The following is a 19,351-nucleotide window of genomic DNA, read 5'->3' on the forward strand; positions in this document are numbered from 1 at the left end:
TATCTCTCTGAAGTTACAGCAGAGTAGATCGTGTCAGGTCTTATTTCCCTGAGATTACAGTGGAGCAGATCAGAAGAATTTGAGATCTTATCTCCACGAGATTACAATGAGCGATTGAAGCTAGTAATCCTATCTCCACGAGATTACTGATGGAGCGGATTAAAATGAAGGATCTTATCTCTCGAAGTTACAGCAGAGTAGATCGCGTTAGTCTTATTTCCACGAGATTACGATGGGGACACAGAAGAATTTCAGATCTTATCTCCCTGAGATTACAGCTGAGCAGATTGAAGCCATAATTCTATCTCCCTGACGTTGCGGAGTGGGTCGAAGTACCAATGCCTATACCCCAAAAGTTGCTACAAAAAAAGATTGAAGCTACAAGTCGGATCTTGTTGAAGTGCGATGGAGTGGATTGAAGTGACAAGACACGATGACTAGAATAAAGCTACTTGAAGAGGAGAAGCATCAAAGAAGTCAAGACTTCGGCGGGATCGGGCAAAATCGATTTTTTGTAGTCTTTGCTCTGTTCTTGTTACACGACAACGAGCAAAGAGGGGCAGCTGTAGAACCCAATTTTGCCCAGACCCGGACCCAAGAACCAAAACCAATTAACTCACCCAACTAGCCTAACCCGGAACCCAATTACAAACAGACCCAATTACCATTAACCTAACCTACCCAACCCATTCTGAGCAGGCCCAAACCCGAGGCCCAATGTCTTAGCCCAGTAAGCTAACAGCCAAAACTAGGGTTTCAGAAAGTCTGAAACCCTAGCGCCGCACCTAGTACTGCCGCCGCATGTCCCATCGGCCACTTGCCCCAGACCTACCGCCACTCCTCTGGTAGCCACCAACTCCACCGCCATCATCACATCACCTGCAAAGAAGATGGCAAACACGCAAGCAGAAACGAAGAAAAAATATATTTTTCTCTTCTTTCTTTCGGCTATAAAAGCCATCAAAATATGTAATTTTGGGGGTTTTTTTTTCTAGCGATTTTTGTAACACAAAAACGAACATTAGCAGAGAAATATAAGAACAAAAGAGATTCAAGGTGATTTGGAGTTTCCTTTTCAGTTCATAGATGTTTTAACTTTTTTTTATTTGTATTTTCTTTTTTTTCGTCTATTTATATATATAAATTAAAGAAAAGGAAGAAGAGGAGAACTCACCTGATTCATTTTTTCGGTTGCGCCGCCGTTGGGATCTGCCCATCATTGAAATCGGCCTCGAAAGTTTGAGTTAGAGGGTCTCTCCTTTGGATCTTTCGGTTAGACGAATTTTGCCTTCAATCGGGCCTTGGAGCGAGAACTAAATCGCCCTCTTGCGCGAGGCTGGCCACCGCCCGTGGTGGCTCAACGGCGGCGCTGGCATGGCTCAAAGGCCTGGCTTTTGAGAGGAAATGTGGGGTTTTTTTTTTAGGGGATCAGTTAAAATGAAATTTTTTCAGAAAAATTGGGTTTAAATACCCAAATTGAAACGGCGTCGATTAAGACAGGGGGATCCGCGCGTCGACCCGACCCGACCGGAGGATCGCGTGTTTTTAGTTTTGGACTATTTTTGTGATCCCCGATTTTTTGCGTGTTATAATTTGATCCTTTTTTCGTTATTTTCTCTTATTCTTAATTTAGCCCTGCAATTTCATTTTGTTCGACTTGGCCCATTTCAACGCTACGTTTTGGGCTGTGGTTTATTCTTGATTTTGGCCTTTCCCTTTTCAAAGACGCGTTGCAATTTGGTCCTTTTGTTTTTTATTTCGATTTACTTGATACTTCGTTTTATCTTGATTTAATCCATATTTTAGCAATTTTATTATTATTATTATTATTATTATTATTATTATTATTATTATATTATTATTTTTATGTTTTTATGCATATCGTATTTTTTAACTTATTTAATATGTAAACACTCATTTTATATACATATCTATCTATATATATATATATACAATTAAAACATGTATATTATATATATTATTATTTCATATATATATTTTTTATTTTTAAAATACGTATATTATATATTATCTTATTTTATTTTTATAATCCACATATGTATATTTTTATCTACATACATATCTTCTTATGTTTTGTAATATTTATGCCTTTCTTAATATATATATGTACATATTTTAACCTTTGTAAATACATATATATATATATATATATATTTATATATATACATATATTTTAATTTTGCCTATATATATCTTTATATTTAATCATATTTACTATTTATTTGTTTCATTTTCATTTTATTTTGAATAAATGTTTTAATTTCATTTGTTTTTATACTTTGTTATTTTTATGTTGTAGATTTGGCCTTTTATATCGTTGTTATTGCTCGTATTTTTATACTTTTTATACTTTCATATTCATTATGGTTTTACCATGCATAAAAAATGTAATTTGCTTTCGTATTTTTTATTACGATTTTCGTGTTTTTATTATACTCGATTTAACAAAATTTGTTTTGAATAAATAATATTTCGTGTTTAGATTCGAGAAGGTCGTACCCTAACTTCTTTGGGTTTCGATTTTCACGATAAATCTAAATGTACGAATCTTTTGAACTCAAATTTTAAATGATCTCGGGTTAAAAAAAATGCGTCCTAACTTCTTGGTCGTGATCTCGTTTAAATCGAGAGGGCTAAAATTTTAAATAAACATTTTTCATTAGCGTATCGGAATTCGAGACATCGTGTTCTAACTTCTGGATATGACTCTCTTTCTCGAATAACGTGAAATATGCTTCTTTTCAATTTTTTATATAATACAAGGATCGTATTTTAATTCCTTCAAGTTCTCAATTTTCGACATCAAAACATTAGCTAATCAACTAGGTACCAATTTTGGGTGTATCGAGGGTGCTAATCCTTCCTCGTGCGTAACCGACCCGTTTTCTAAATTTCGTAGACCAAAACCGTTGTTTTAATAAAAATCAAATTATTTATTAAAAACAACATTTTTTAAGGTGACCCAATCACACCTCAAAAAGGATTGGTGGCGACTCTCGTTTCTTTTTTAAAAAACCCAAGTCGACCCCATTTTCCGTCAAAAAAAATAGTGTCAACATATACATTGTGATCAAAATCAGCTATATTACTATGTAAGAAATTAAAATGAAAATATATGATTAAAATTCTATTGGAGAAGGTGGCAAATACATCAATCGTATCGAAATATTAATATCTATTAAAGGATGTCAGTATATAAGTGGGTCGTTGATATAGAAGGAAGGAAAGAAAGCAACCTATACCCAACGCAATAGATGCGAGAGTAAGGAAGTGGGCCAAAAAGATTGGTGGAGAAATGGATGAGGAAGCCACTATCACTGTGCAGTTCCCTGGAGGCAAAGGCAAATTTGGCAATATCCCGTTGTTTGTCTTTATAAAATGATGTGGTTGGCGCGCTGTTTATATTAATGCACGCCCTTGGTTCCCCAGTGGAAGTTTCTGGTATTAGGACTGGCCATGGTGGCCCTCGTGGCTGCTCCACTCCACAAATCATATGTGGACCGTATTTGTCTCAATCTCCACACTCAGTGACACGTAATTATAAAGTTCCTATAAAAAAATCATAGTGATTGAAATCGGATTGGATTGGAGATTAGAGTAAAAAAAAACATTAATTTATTTGTGAATTAATATAAATAGATTGAATTAAATTTTATAATTTTTAAATGAAAGTTGAATAAAAAAATCAGTGACTTGATAATCAAATTATAATTTAAAATACAATACATAGTAAAAAGTTTTAACTGGAAAATTGTATTTAAAAATGTATATATGTGGTCCAAGAAATTTAAGTATTTCACAATATTGCCATTATTAAAAAGCTTGTAAAGAAGTAATTTTGTTTGGGTAAAAATTTTGAAATATCATCCTGTATGTGTGGAAAATTAATTTATAATTACATGAAAAATAAATATACTCGTTAATTTTAAAATATAAATACATTGAGACGTAGCGAGTAGTAATAATGTTGATATAGAGGGAAGTATTGCTCTCTCACTTCCAATTTCAAGTAATACCACCAAATTAAAAATCAGCAGTGCCCTCTTCTATAAGCTTGTCTGAAAAACTCAAAAACACACTGTTAGAGTACAGAAATAAATAAATGCTTACTTCAATGATTAAGAGAGAGAGAGAATATGAACGAATGGCCATAACATTAATGCATTCATACATTCTCGAAAATGGTGGCATCTTCTTTAGCTTTCACGTTGCTTACAATTAATGAATGTAGAATTTATTCTATTACTGCTTACAAATGAAAATTAGTGAAAAGAAGGGCCTTTTAGTTAAAAAAAGGGTCGGTCCAAGTCTAAGACCCCACCAGGATTTTAAACAGCTAAAAGCATTTAATAATTGCGACAAGGGAATTGTGAAACCTCGAGTGCACGTATGCATTTTTGGATGCTAAATTATGGTTATAAATCCTCCTCCCCTCTACTCCCCACGCAATCATTCATTCTCTCCTTTTTCATTTTTTATCCGAAGCCAATACCCCCAGAATTTTCACAAACGAAATGCGACCGCAGCCGCAGGCGACCGGTGAGCGCCTGGTGCGGTTGTCCCCGCAGCTTTCGTCAGGGGAACCAGAAATGTCTTCCACTTCAACGTCTACGTGTAGCCCCCATACTTGCAGGTGGCGGTCTTACCCAAAATCGAATGACTTGGAAGCTAATGTAGCCACGGTGTTGATCATTCTCTTTTGTGGTTTAATATGTTCTTTGGCTCTTAACGCCGCCATCCGCTGCTTCTTGCGTGGCAGTGAGGGCCGCCGCCCGCGTCATTTCCGCAACGACATTGCGGAAGCAGATGAAGAAGTTGAGCAGAGAAAGCCCGTGGGGGAGGCAGGTGCGGCACTCATGGTGGGGGCTCCGACGCTGGTTTACACGAGCGGGATGAAGTTGGCGGGAGCGGAAGCTGAATGCGCGATTTGCTTGTCTGAATTCGTGGAGGGAGAGGGAATTCAAGTGTTGGCAAAGTGTAACCATGGATTCCATGTACAATGCATCCAGCGGTGGTTATCTTCCCGCTCATCTTGTCCTACTTGCCGCTGTAGTTGTCTTTCCCCACCGCCGTTAACGGAAGAAACCACAAACAACAGTTCACAATCGACGATGCCGGAGCCGGAGCCATAGCATATATCTTTCGCTGCTCTTCACAGCGTATGCATGTAAACTGTTACATATAACAACAGTACAAATGATCGTTGGTTGAGCATAAGCAATGTTCCTATCATTTATTCTTCATATTGGAGATAATTTTGGCATCTACATATTAGAGCTGCCCTTATTCCCTTTTATCTTTTCAAGGGAGAAGCTCTTCCGTCCTTGTTTTTATTTATTTATAAAGCTCGAATTCCAAATTTTATTCTTCCCTCAATTTGTAATCTACCCAAAGAATAATTAGTTTTTAAACAATCGATTTTAATTTTTTTTAGACCAAATCCAAAAGATTTAAATAAATGATAAACTATAAAAATAGTTATTTTTGTTTGTCTCAGATTATATTTTAGTCACTTATGTTTAAAAAATTACGTTTTAGTCACTTACATTATCATTTTGTTATGAAGTAATTACTCTGTCGTTAAGCTCCGTTACCTCCCTAACAACAATCCTACGTAGCAGTCCAAATGTGTTTTAAATGCCAACTTCGTTGTCCAATTGGGATGAGAATAATTTTTCAATCAAAATGAAAAAGAAAACTAAAAGAAAAAAGAGACAAACAAATTTTTTTTTCATTTCAAAATGTAATTAATTTAAAATTTTTATTTAATTAATTTTATTTAATTAAAAACTTATTCTCATCTCAATTGGACATTTAAGTTGGCATTTAAAACTCATTTGGACTGACATATAAGATTGCCAATATGGAGGTAATGGAGCTTAACAGTAGAGTGACCACTTCGTAACAAAACAATTGCGTAAGTGACTAAAATGTAACATTTCAAACATAAATAATTAAAATGTGATCTGAAATAAACAAAAGTGTCTATTTTTATAGTTTACCCTTAAATAAAATACAAATGTCTTATATTACTTGTGGCTGCTTTTTTCTTGTCCTCCTTGTATGTAAGAGGCTTTTTTTTTGTTTCTACTTCCCACATTTACTTTTTGTTTATTAATTGAGCTAAATTAGTTATATATATATATATATATGATACAAAAAAAAAGTTAATTAACGGAATAGGTTAATTTTTTTAAAATTTAAGGAAATAGACAAATTTTAAAAAGTGTGTGAACTAGACGCGTTTTTCTGATATATTAGCAGAAAGTTCGTCTAACTAGATGAGTTTTCACACTCCCTAAAAATGATTTATTTCCTCAATTTAAAAAAAAACGACCTATTTAACTCGTTAAGAGACTTTTTTTTTTCAATATATGGCCTATTTAACCTATTAATTCTTGAATATCTAAGGAAACTGAAAAGCAGTTGATACAAAAAATGATGACAGCTTGGTCTACCATGCCTTTGGTATTTTTCTGGACCTGAAACTTTTACGTTATTGGGCTTTGTGGCTGAACTTTTACATGATCAGCCCAATAAGGTAATAATAAATGTTCAGATATTTTGAATTTTTTTAGTTTAATAATTTTATAATACAACCAATCTTCTCTATAATAACTCCATTTGTCTGTTAATATTTTATCTATAATAGTGAGAATTGTTGTAAACTTACCATATAATTCATATCATAAATTTCCATCAAATAAAGAAAGTAAAATTATGTTCGAAAAAGAAAGTAAGACTCAAATCAATAAAATTAAAAGGCGTATAACATGTGCATACGTTCTTGTTTTTATGCATTTTTTATTATACATTCTTTCACTTGATTAATTATGAAATCTTTTAACAAGTTCAATTAATCAATATGATTTATCAAATTAAATTGATTAATTTATGATGAGTTATTAAATTCAAATAATCAATTTATGAGTTTTAAACGTTTCAATTTCATAGTAGAATGTTTAATTAAAGAACTTAATAGTGTATCGAATTGATATTTTAGTTTCGCTCATAGAATATTATTTTTATTTAATAAAATATTACCAATAGATTTAATAAAACATTTTATTGAAATAATATTTTAATTAATAATATTTTTATTTAGTAAATTATAATAAAGAATGTACTTTAAAACTATGAAGGTTACTATTAAGTGAAAATCTGATATAGAAGATTAAAATAAAATAAAATAAATCAAATCTACTAAAAACTTGGTTGTTATAACAAAATGTTGTTATAAGTGGTTGCTATCCCAGTTTTAATTTAACTCTAAAACACAAATTTAAATGGGCTTAAGCTATTTTCTCTCCTATTAAAAATTGAAGAGTTGATTGGAATGGAGAGTATATAAAACAGTTTTATACTATAACTACATCTAGATTGAAGTTAAAACCTTTATTTTTATACCTCTTATTATTTCACATTCTTAGCAAGTAGCTTTTAGCAAATGCGAAAATCCTTTTGAGTCTAGCCATTCTCAAACCGAACTTTGTGGCCAAGAGAGTCGAATCGGAAATATTGGTGATCTTGGAAATTATTCAGTTCGCCGACCAACTTCATCCACTGATTCTGCAATGGGTAATATTGATAATTTGCAACAATTAGCCATTCTGAAGAACTATATGAATGACGGTGGTGATCTCGGTGGAACAACCAGTGTGAATGCTAGAGCCTACCAGCCTCTGCAACAATCAAATTCTGAAAAACTTCGGAACTGAAACTGGAATCAGAATTAGGAGCCGTGGACCTCAGCAACGGCCAAGTCCAGACAACGCTGTAAATCAGGGTACTGCTCCAAGAAGAAGACGCTTGCAAACAGAACTTTCTACTGGGCCAATGAAGGTGTCTGCAGGCAGTGCTGATGATGACAAAGTGAGAAGTGGCAGCCTTGGTGAAGAAGAAGTTCAATCTGCTTTAACTGAGGTAGGGTAACCAGGAATAGCTAATATTGAAGTGTATTTATCTTACCTTTCTCTGCGTTTTGGATAAGATCGAGTATACTGTAGGTTAATTGAATTATATCTTTCAATGCTTGCAATGCAGGTCACAGAAGCAGAAGCTACAGGAGAGACTTCTAGCTCTGATGAGTCGGATAACGAGAATGAACCATTCAAGTTCGATGGCAGCGGGGGTATTGCTGAAGAATCTTCTACTAAACCGAGACAGAGGGTAAAACAAGATGGTGAGGAAGGTAGCGGCCAAATGGGTCCATCAGTGCATCATCATCATCGCTCGAGCACCCTATTATTTCTTGCTGTTATCATTATGACTATTGTGATCGTTCTTGTCATGGGGAATATGGAGATAACTTATATCTTAAGTTATTCTGGATGATGTTGACACGGGCTGCAGGTAGGTTATCCATTTCCCACTGTAGGCAATTACTGTATAAAATAAGTACCCAATGGGCCTTTTCTTACTACTTTAGCTTGAAGTTGTTTTTATAATAAGAGGGGAGAAGGTTAGAGGAATCATAGATAAGGTCTTATTTAATTGGTTGAATTAGTTAAACCAAATAAGATTCTAAATATTTAAAAAAATTTAAATTTTAAATAAATATTACATACATTGATGAATTAATATATGTTATTTCCTTGTACTATTTTAGCTTATATATTAAAAAACTTATTTAAAAAAGACCTTAGATCTAGTTAATACTTTTAAATGGGTCAATTCTCCCCATATGCGATATTAAGGTCAATTCGGTTTTACTTTTGTTCTTCCCTATTACTTGTTTTGTTATTTTATTTAGATAGATAAATTTGATGTTTATTACACTTAAATAACACTTTTATTTTTAAATTTGTATACAAATAAACTCTTAATCTTTTAACATATATCTATAATATATATAAAAATACGAGTTTGAAAAAACTTTTAAATCGATTGAAAACATTTTTATTTTCTACCATATTACTAAATTGACATTTAAAAATATTTATATTTTAATTTAGAATTATTAGTTATAACTCTATTTAAAAATAAATTTTGATAATTTTATTAACTCTAAAATAGAGTTATAACTTGAATAAAGTCCAAGCATCGTCATCACCTTGTATAAAAAACATACTCATTACCGATAAGTCAAAATAACTAATAATTAAGGTTAAAATATTATTTTTAAAAATTCTGATTTTTTAATTTTTATAAGTAATTTTTTTATTTATTTTCATACTCCTTGATGTAATAAAATAAGACTATAAAAGTTTAAGTATATAAATATATATTGATTTTATCTTTTAATTATTATTTAATTAGTGTTAGACTTATATATCAATTAAAATTTAAGTTTAGATCTATAAATAATATCCATAAGTTGTATCTAAAAGGTCAACAATACAAAGAATGAAAATTATTAGTATTAATAAATAAAAAATATCTCAAAAGGCGTATTCAAACTACAATGGCACTAAGTGAGACATGTAAAATTATTTTAATTGATGATGACATGATATAATATATATTTTTTTAAATTATCGGTTGTTGATTCTATGTGAAGCAAGTATTCTTTTGTACTTTTTTATCTTCTTCTTCTTCTTATTATTATTAAAATACATAAAGTTATAAATAAATGAGAGAGATTGAAAAATAAAAAAATCACATATAAAATTTCAATAATTATTTTTCAATCACTTTTTACTATAGTTTTAAATTTCTAAATTATTTTCAACTTCTTTTACTTATAAAATATTATTTATCTTAAATAATAGTTACATTAAATATGTGATATATGTGATATATTATTTATTTTAATTTATAAAACTAAAATTCACCAACAAGTGAGAAGGAAATCTAATTTAAATAAAGTTGTAACCTTTTAAATTTAATTAATTCTTAATATAAATGAATCATTTCAAAAGAAAATTTATTTAATACAAATAAAAAATTTGAACTAAAATAATCACCCAATATATAGTTTAATATTTTAACCTCATTATTTTTAGCATTAATTTCATTATAAGTTTTTATCATATTTACTTTTTTTATATATATATAATGATTAAAACTACCTATAGTTCCTCCCCAACCCTTTAAATAAGAGAATAATGTACTCCAGCGCATTCAAACTTACGTCCTCCTATACTGACAACAATATCAATACCAATCAAATTAAAACTTAATCTACAATATTTTAACCTCATTATTTGTATAAATACTAAGCATGTTGAGAAAGTTCCATCGGAGAAATGATGGGGCAGAACAACCAAATTACTTTTTTTGTATCATATCATATACTGCACAAAGTAATAAATAATTAATTGCACAATCAATGAATGGAGAAGATGATAAGGATGAGTTCATGAGCCATCCATTTTATATATAAATAATTATCATTACATACAACAAAACACTGTATACTTTCATGTGGGCTCGTCTTCAGTCTCCAGGTGGAGGGAACTCCTCATTTCAACCCACCACCACCACCACCACCACCGCCACTCTGGTAACTTTTAAGCCCTGTTGCCGCCGCCCCCTCCAGTAATCAGAGTCTTTTTCTTCACTAACACACCCAAATTTTTGTTTCTTTAGCTGTCTTGAAGTGAACTTCAGTTTTGGCCAGAGACTGATTTAACAACAAGTGTTGGAAAAGAGATGATTCAGGTGGCAGTAGTGGCGGGGTTGATGGAGGAGTACACGGTGCTGTTGGCAAGGCTGCTTGAGCAGATGTTACATGAAGCTCCTTTTCCAAGGCGAATGCGTTTCCTTATCCTTCGTAGTCTTCCTTTTGTTTACTCCACTCCCCTTCTGATCCCATCCCCTACTTAAACCCCTGTTTTTTTTTTCCCATATGCAGATTTCTGTTATATGTACATTCTCTGGAGCTCTGTTTGCTTCATCTATGTAATATAAATTCCATTCCAACTTGCTTGCTTTTCTCTGTTTTCACATTCAGTGATTCAACCATGCTTTTATCCTTGTTTCTGGTTGGTCTCAAAATGTTCACAAAAATCGCCAAAAAGGGTTGTTTCAATGAAAAGGTGGAGACCAAATTACTAGCATGGTTGCCTTGCCATATGGCACTATTTTTACTTGCATGTAATTTGTGTAGTTTTCAGTAGGTGTCCTTTCTGTTTGTCTGAATCTACTTCAATTTTTTAGTGGATGTATGTTTGAATGTTTTCAATTTCAATTTCAATAAATATCTTAGTTTTCGATTACATCGAACCCATATAATAAATTTAAAAACCTAGTAATTAAAGGAATTTTTATAAGGGTGAATCAAGTCCGAATACGATGTTATTTCATCATTAGTATTTGTTTAGTACAATTATTGGGAACGGCCAGACTTTTTCTTGCCATAAATCTGAAAGGATAAGCCATTGGACCACTCTCTGTAACATCACATCACCCACATATATTTTCTTCTTTTATATGTATGGATGTAGACTTGTGATTTTTATTTTGGGATATTTTTGTGACTGAACATGGGATTGATAAAGAGATATGGTGGGGGGGAATGTTTATCTTTTTTGTTAATGTACAGATAGATGCCGAGATGATTTACTTCAACGTAAAATTCGAATTTAAGTTTCAATTTTTCTCAAATAAATAAAACAATTAATTTACCTTTACCTTTCAAGTAATTTTTTTATAACCAATATATCGTTTTTTATTATCTATTTTTACCTTTTGAAATTATCATTATTTTTATATCCATTTTATAATTTATAAAAATTGTTTTTCTTAAATATAGTGACTATCCTTCTCAACTCGTATAAACTTAACATCTTTACTAGTTAACAATTTGGGAACTCCATCACTTTTTAACTAATGGCTCCCATCCAGTAAGTTGGAATGTGGATCGTGATTTGAATATCAATAACATTCTTTGTCTTAAACAATAGGTAACGTGGACCCTCAGAGCATAAGAAACTCTCATCTCACTTTAAATGATTCTATGGTATGATTTATATTTTTGAATGTGATGCTCTGATCCTATCAAACATGCTATGCTTTGATAGCATAAATTTGAAGCTTTTAACCAAACAATAATAGTTGTAAATTGCATTTTAACCCCATAAAATAACAATGTTGCACAAGAGACCATTCGGTAATGTTGACATCATTCACAGTACTCACTAACATGGGAGGCCCCGACCAAGGCATGAAATGCCTAAACGATTAATGTGTTAATTATTGCTATCACAATTCATTGAGTTGTAATTTGGAATTAGCTTAATTTGAATATAATGTATGTATCATTTGTTGTATGTTATTAGAAGTTTTTATCAAGAGGTTCATTGAGTTGTTTCAAGGCTTTCCTTATCTATTCTCAATTCTTTTCACCATTGTTTCTCTTTTCCTTTTTGCTCTTTTTTGGTATAATAAACATCCCATTTCAAGATTTGGGACACTTCATGTATAATCTTGAGTAGTGGTCAAAGAAACAAAATTTTGTGATTATCCTATATTGGAGTGGTGAGAGTGCAATTTTTTCGTATTATGTGGTGAGGTTACCATTTAATTCTAAATTTGGTATTTTGGATTTTTTTATTAGGTTTTTGTTTGACATTCTAGTCAGGTGTTGTAGTTGCTTTTCATTAATGGCTCATTGATATGGCTTTAAGAATTCATGTCTTAACATTGAAGTGGAGATTGATAGTCTTTTCAGTTTTAGATATTTTACAAACATTGATGGTTTAGTGTCGAACTTTTGATAATTAATGAAATTAAATCTTTATGTTTTGAGTTAGTGATTATCAAGTTTAGGTATGTTTTGAAATTGAACAATCAAGTTAGCGATTGTGTCTAGATACCGACAATAGCCTACTATTTGTATCAATTTATAATTATGTACAGATAATTTACTTTATAAATGATCAAATGAGCGCACTTTTTAATGTGACTTTTTTACAAAATAAAAAGAAAATTTTGTCATCTTGTTTCTTTCATGTTGTAAAATTTTAAGCTTATCAAAACTAATTCAAAATAAAATTAACTGTACAAGAGACAATATTTAACATTGGTCTAAAAATAATAAAAATCACTTTAAGAAGAAGGTTAATTCAACCAAACGTTTTCTTATCATTCAGATTCTAAATTGATTTTCAATATTTAAAAAGTTCTGATTGAATATTTAAAAATATTAATATTGTATCAATCAAGTACTTTTCTCAACTTAACCATTATTTTAGATGTTAAATGTCAGCTCAAATTTGACCCGAAATATATTTAAAGTACCTAAATTAAGTTATAACTTGACCGAACAAATATTTAAGATCTAAATTGATGGAAAATATTTGAATAATAGAATTTAATGATTTAATTACAACTTTTTCAAGTTTAAATTATAAACCCTTCCTCGCTTTAGCTAGGGTCCATGGAGTTGAAAATAGAAGGATTAAAAATTATGATACGTTATAAATTAAAGGGACAGTGTTGCTGTTTTGTCGTTTTTATGTTGATGGCTCAGAGTATAAATGTGGCTTTCCCCATTTTCGGATAAACGAATTATGCATCCAATTGCAATCAACAAATTCTCACCGATTTAAACACGTATATAAAAGAAGGCATCGCATCTTGTTGAAGCATTTAGTGACGAAAAGTTGTCGCCGAACAAACTACACTGGCATAAACCACATGGATAACATTCTTTAAGAGACATGAACATAAAATACATAACTGCAAGTAGGCTATGACTAGGACAAGCACCATCCATAATATATATATATGAATGATCAGGGTTGAGGTATCTAAACTAGATGAGTCGAGTTCAAGCTATAATAACGTCACATTAAATTTTGGGTTAATTAATTTTTTAAAAATTGAGATTAATTAAATTTTTAAAAATTAACGCAATTTTTTAAAAATATAGGATTTAATTAAAATTTAAAAATTAGGAACTTTAAAGCTAAATTCGAATTTCAATAGTGTTCCATTTTTATTTGACAAAATATTGAGTATTTGAGTTTGCTCCATAAACTCTTCAATTTTGATTCACATATATTTTGTTTCAATTTAGTTTATAGTACGTAGGATTTTACTCGAAGAGTAATACATTATTAACCTCTTTATATAAGATATTATTTGAGTTTAGCTCATTCGTTAAATTGCAAACTTACTTCTATACAAAATATAAATTACTCTCGCACTAGAACTTTCCCTTAAAAGTTTAGTCGAAAACTGAACAACACAATCAACATACTTACAACAATTTGCATTAAAATAAATTTATAATAAAACAAGATAAGTGCTTTCTTAATGAATTTCTAATTTTTGAATTCTACTCAATATAAGTCTCTTAATGTTGAATGAACCGATAGAGATCTTCTCGGTGTAATCACTTTTACAAATCAAATCTTTTCAAATAAGAAAACACAATCACATTGAATATATTCAAAATATCCTTTCTTGACTTGATTTTCTCCGTATTTCAACTTCATCAAAATGCTCTAAGAGTTGTGATACCAACAAAATATGACAAGTTACAATGATCCATTATATACCAACTAAATTGCAGTTAGAGTTACATGACACTTGTAATTAACACTAGGATTATATCTCATACAAGTATTCAAATATATTTTTAAAAACATGCACGAATATATATATATAAGAAAAGGACTTAACATGGTTAGTTGTAAATTTTGGAAGAATCTATATAATTATCAGTGCATATGTTCACTCTGTCAGATATTATTAAAAATCATGGACTGATATTTTTATGACTACTACTCCACTAGGCAATAGTATTCCTTTCTGTAGGTTTGCATGACATCTATAGCTTGTGAGGCTTTACTTATAAAATGGAAAAACAAAAAAAAAAAACAATGTGCTAGGGAATCAAACTTTGTTAGGTTTTTCTAAATTGAATATTGCTGCATGCATGCTGTATACCCTTTATATTTTTCTAAAAGATGGTGGGTACACAAGATTTTAGGAATATATGTTCCCTTTGCATCAAAATTCAGGCTCATCCATATCCCGAATCCATCTCATATTCTTTTTTTAATAATGTTATTGTTGCTATTACCGTCAACTATGATAGACTCGATTCAATCGAAAAGACGTTTGATTTAAATCCGTCGAGCATGAGAGTTTGATACTATTCCTTCTCAAAAGGTTCCAACATTATTATAGTTTTGAAACGTGTGAAGTACGTGTGAAATATGACGCCCTCCCCCAACATAGATATATAAGCACAACAAATGGTTATTTCTTTTTTATAGTATTGGATTTCTTTCATATTATAGCGAGAGATTTGGAAGTCATAAAGGGAATCCTTGTGCTGGGATTGTGTTATTCCATCGGTTTCTCTTCATCTTTTACTTTGTGATATCTATCAATGGCTAACTTAATAGAGAGAGCATTTGGGACAATTATAGCAGCCATCGCGCACAGTTTCTTTGGCTACCGAGACAACAAAAAAGGGGTCAGCAACACCAGTTACTACCACAAGAAGCCAAATAAGGGTCAACCACTTTCTTTGCAGGTTCCTTTTCATCCCCCCTCCGAAGTAAATATGTTTTGTTTTCTTGTCCATCATAAGTTACTTGTCTTGCTTGCCTTCACCTTTCACCATCATCTTCCCAAACTTTCCCTTCCATTTTAATGATTCCATTTGATAGGGCGGGTGTTATTTGGATTGATTTTAGGTTGGATACTTACACATGATATAAGATTCCAGATTTTATTATATTGTTAAAGTTTATATAGTATCTGAGTTTTTTTGCCTATGTTTAATTTTACGAGAGCACACATGTCAGATATTCATCAGGCCACATGTTGCCATTTGGTTTGAGTACCAAATTGAATATCGAAGCCAATCTCAAGTGACAGATTGAAACAAAACAAAAAACTAAGTACCTATTAAACATTGAAGCCAAACTCAAATACCAATTGATATATTCATCTTATATTGTTAATATCTCTTTCAAGTTTGTCGCATGATCTCATATTGGTTAAATCATTATATTCAAGTATTAAATCTCGTCCTTTGCCATCAATTGATTTTTTAAATCAAGAGTTTAATATTCGTAATATATGTTGTTTTATACAAATATATATATATACCATAAGAGTGAGCGGAAAGATTTCATATACCCAAGATTTCAACTCCAAACTTACAAAATGTCACCTGGTCTTAAACCTTCATGCTATGTTTCATGTCATAGCGAAATGTTTGAAGCACAAGTTTAATTTGAACAATCAATTCATTAATCTTCGACTATACCATCTTTTATGTTGCAAAAAACCTTACATTTGAGTTAAACACAGCAGCTAAATAACCTTTAGTGAAGGTATAGTGTCCTAGGACAAGCTCCCAGTACAGCATATTTGTTGGCCAATCTGATGGCTTAGAATCATATTTATTGTACCAACTTTTTATGTTTTCTACTCTTTAGAAATAGAAGAAATGATAGCAAAAAAATTAAAATTTGAATGTTATCTTATAAGAATAAGTGCATAAAGAATCTGCAAACAAATAAGTTTAAAAATAAAAAAGACCCAAGATGGTATTTCTTAGTGCCTTGGGTTTCCTCTAACTGGATGAAGCATAAAGGGAGTTAAAAAAGAAGGAACAAAGGAATAAGAAGAAAGATGAAGAGAATTTGTGAATAAATTAGGGTTACAAATTACAATACAAGTTGATATGGTTTTTTTACAGACAGTGGATCTGAAAGTGAGGATGTGCTGCATTGGTTGTGAGAGAGTAGTCAAAAGAGCCATTTACAAGCTTAGAGGTATATACCTGGACTTTGCTTCTGCTTCAATTTCTATTTATTTCGGTATCAAAAGAAAAAAAAGAATCACACGTGTCCAAATACAATTCCTTTTTTACTTTATTATTATTATTATATAACAACGGTAAAATTTCAATTTTAATCCTTATACAATGCTCAAATTTGAATTTTAATATTTATGTTTTAATTGTTGACATAATTTGGTACCTAAGTTTTGATAATGTCTTTAGTTAGTCTAAATGTTTTATTTTTGTGTCAAAAACACAGCCTTTTACTCTCTTTTTTTTTTTTGAGATTATATAACAATGATTAAATATCAGTTTTGGTGTCTATATTATGCTGAAATTTGAAATTTAATCTCTATATTCTAGTTTTGACATAATTTGATATCTCAATTTCTATAAGGTCATTAGTTGATCTAAATACTTTTCAATTTAAAATGTTTACGTGAATTTTAATAATTGTTAACACTGTTACAATTCTTTGTTAATTTAAATCCATCAAAATGTTATTTTTTTTACATGGCTATCAAATGAACATTTTAATTTAATTTTAATATGTCATACTAATGAATTTAACAGAAAAAATTGTAACGTAATAACTGGACCTAAATTTTAAATTTGAAAAATAAAGAAACTAAATTCCTAAAAGTAAAAAATAAAAAATAAATTTCAAATATATGAAAAATATAAAAACTTTCAAAATTTTGCTTTATAATTTAATTAAAAAAACCCAACGCGAAGGATAAATCCATTTTACGGATTACAAGTTTATATACTAAATCGTTAACCTTTTTACTGCAGAAAATTGTTAAAATTTTAACATTAACTTAGTAAAAATAAAAAATTTAACATACAAATTTGGATTGCTTAAATTTCCTCCGATTTGTCATGGATTTAATAATGGTTAATTCGGTAATAATTAATTAAATATTTAAAATGAATAAATTGATTTAATTGTGGATTGTTTGTCCTAATTTCTAGCTTTTTTTTTTATCAATTCCAAACTGTTCCTACTTTTAACCATTCAATTCCTTATTCGAATAAATACATGGATTAGTCTAATTCGATCTAGTTGGAACATCCATGTAATTCTGCGAATTGCTTTAAGATATTTTAATATTTTTAATATTTTTATGGAGCCCAAAACTTTTTTCATTTCATGCTGACCGTCTGGCATAACATTTTCTATTTACCCTCCTTAATGAATGTTGTTTTAGGTGTGAATTCGGTGGAAGTTGACTTGAAGATGGGAAAAGTAACCGTGATCGGACACATCGATCGACACAAGGTGCTGAAACAAGTAAGGAGGTCAGGGAAAAGGGCCGAGTTCTGGCCCTACCCTAATCCCCCATTGTACTTCATCTCCTCCGGAGATTACTTCAGAGACACAACAAATGAGTTCAAAGAGAGTTATAATTACTACAAACATGGGTACAATCTCGGACATCGGCATGGGAATATCCCGGTAACTCACCGAGGTGATGATAAGATCAGCAACATGTTCAACGACGACAATGTTAATGCCGCCTGTTGTCTCATGTAGAAACCTGAGTATAAAACATTTTACTACCCACCCATTTCCATCATGTAATATAATTTGCATTTAATGTAATATTGAATATGCACTGTATATATAAATATTTCTACATATTTACCTTTTTTTTGTTGGACATATTGTATTTTACTCCTTCCATTTAGAAAATAGGTAAATTAATCAATATAGATTACATCAAAGAGCAAACCGGTCATTTTGTTAAAAAGTTCATTCATTTTTGTTATTAAAAATTAGTTCATGTACGTCAAAATGAGGTACATGTAGCACGTCACATGTCATTGTCTAATTATTTCATCAACCAAGTTAGTTTTTAACAGTACAAATGAATAAAAATTTTAACGGAAAGGACCAATTGCACTTTAATTTATTTATTTTTTAAGTAAAATAAACAAAATCCAATTTAACTCTTAATATAAAGATTTCCATAATATTTTACCAGTAAAAACTCAATTTGTTATAGCATCTCAAGGGCTTATTTAAATTGAAAAATTTTAATTGTAATCGTATGAATTTTTGTAATAAGAAATTATATATTAGAGAGTCCTTGGATCATGCGATTTATTTTCCTGTTTATGTACAAGGATGTAGATGATTTGTAGGAGATATGAAGTGATAAAATGCATTATTCTGCTGTGCATCTTTTGTCTTAAAGATTTGGAAGAATATTTTAATGAGATTTACTTTGATTGGGGCTTATAGATAGGAAATACAATCCTCTATGAAGTTTACTCAAAAGGAGTCTTCATTTTTTATGCATTTCTAAGACAAATGTTTTGCTGCGGAAGTTGATGCCACAATTATCTTACTTCTTATTCTATTTTTTATATTTACATTTTGTCAAATCTTTTAATGCGATATTTGCGTTAAATTTTCTGACACAAGTTGACACATTTACTTTTACCTTGCCATGTGGCACTATTTGTCAGAAAAAGTAATCTTTAAAGTAAAGCACCTATAATTAATTATACCAATTTTTACTTTAATCATAAACCCAATTAAAAAACCAAAAATAACTTCTCTTCTTCACCCAAATTAAATATTCTCTAAAGGGTTCTTCGTCTCTCAAGAACACAACTCAGATCCTATAG

The 19,351-nt window shown here is 30.8% G+C and overlaps 3 protein-coding genes and 1 long non-coding RNA gene across 4 annotated transcripts; all 4 read left to right on the top strand.

Moving 5' to 3' along the window:
• The first annotated feature begins 4,450 nt into the window (after positions 1-4,450).
• Positions 4,451-5,391, top strand: LOC105800180 (RING-H2 finger protein ATL79). The gene has a single exon (XM_012631154.2). It carries the CDS (start codon positions 4,536-4,538, stop codon positions 5,151-5,153), a length of 618 nt encoding a protein of 205 aa, XP_012486608.1. The 5' UTR covers positions 4,451-4,535; the 3' UTR covers positions 5,154-5,391.
• A 2,292-nt stretch (positions 5,392-7,683) lies between these two features.
• On the top strand, positions 7,684-8,901 carry LOC105797969 (NAC domain-containing protein 14). Its single transcript, XM_012627831.2, has 2 exons — positions 7,684-7,944; positions 8,065-8,901. Exons 1-2 carry the CDS (start codon positions 7,684-7,686, stop codon positions 8,353-8,355), a joined length of 552 nt encoding a protein of 183 aa, XP_012483285.1. The 3' UTR covers positions 8,356-8,901.
• Positions 8,902-9,949: 1,048 nt separating this feature from the next.
• On the top strand, positions 9,950-11,021 carry LOC105800181 (uncharacterized). The gene is made up of 2 exons (XR_001135759.2): positions 9,950-10,465; positions 10,552-11,021. It is a non-coding gene; the product is annotated as an uncharacterized LOC105800181 (long non-coding RNA).
• Positions 11,022-15,167: 4,146 nt separating this feature from the next.
• On the top strand, positions 15,168-18,369 carry LOC105800182 (heavy metal-associated isoprenylated plant protein 30). Its single transcript, XM_012631155.2, has 3 exons — positions 15,168-15,454; positions 16,631-16,706; positions 17,926-18,369. Exons 1-3 carry the CDS (start codon positions 15,308-15,310, stop codon positions 18,249-18,251), a joined length of 549 nt encoding a protein of 182 aa, XP_012486609.1. The 5' UTR covers positions 15,168-15,307; the 3' UTR covers positions 18,252-18,369.
• Positions 18,370-19,351: the final 982 nt, after the last annotated feature.

This window comes from Gossypium raimondii, chromosome 9, assembly GCF_025698545.1.
Source record: "Gossypium raimondii isolate GPD5lz chromosome 9, ASM2569854v1, whole genome shotgun sequence".
Classification (NCBI taxonomy): domain Eukaryota; kingdom Viridiplantae; phylum Streptophyta; class Magnoliopsida; order Malvales; family Malvaceae; genus Gossypium; species Gossypium raimondii.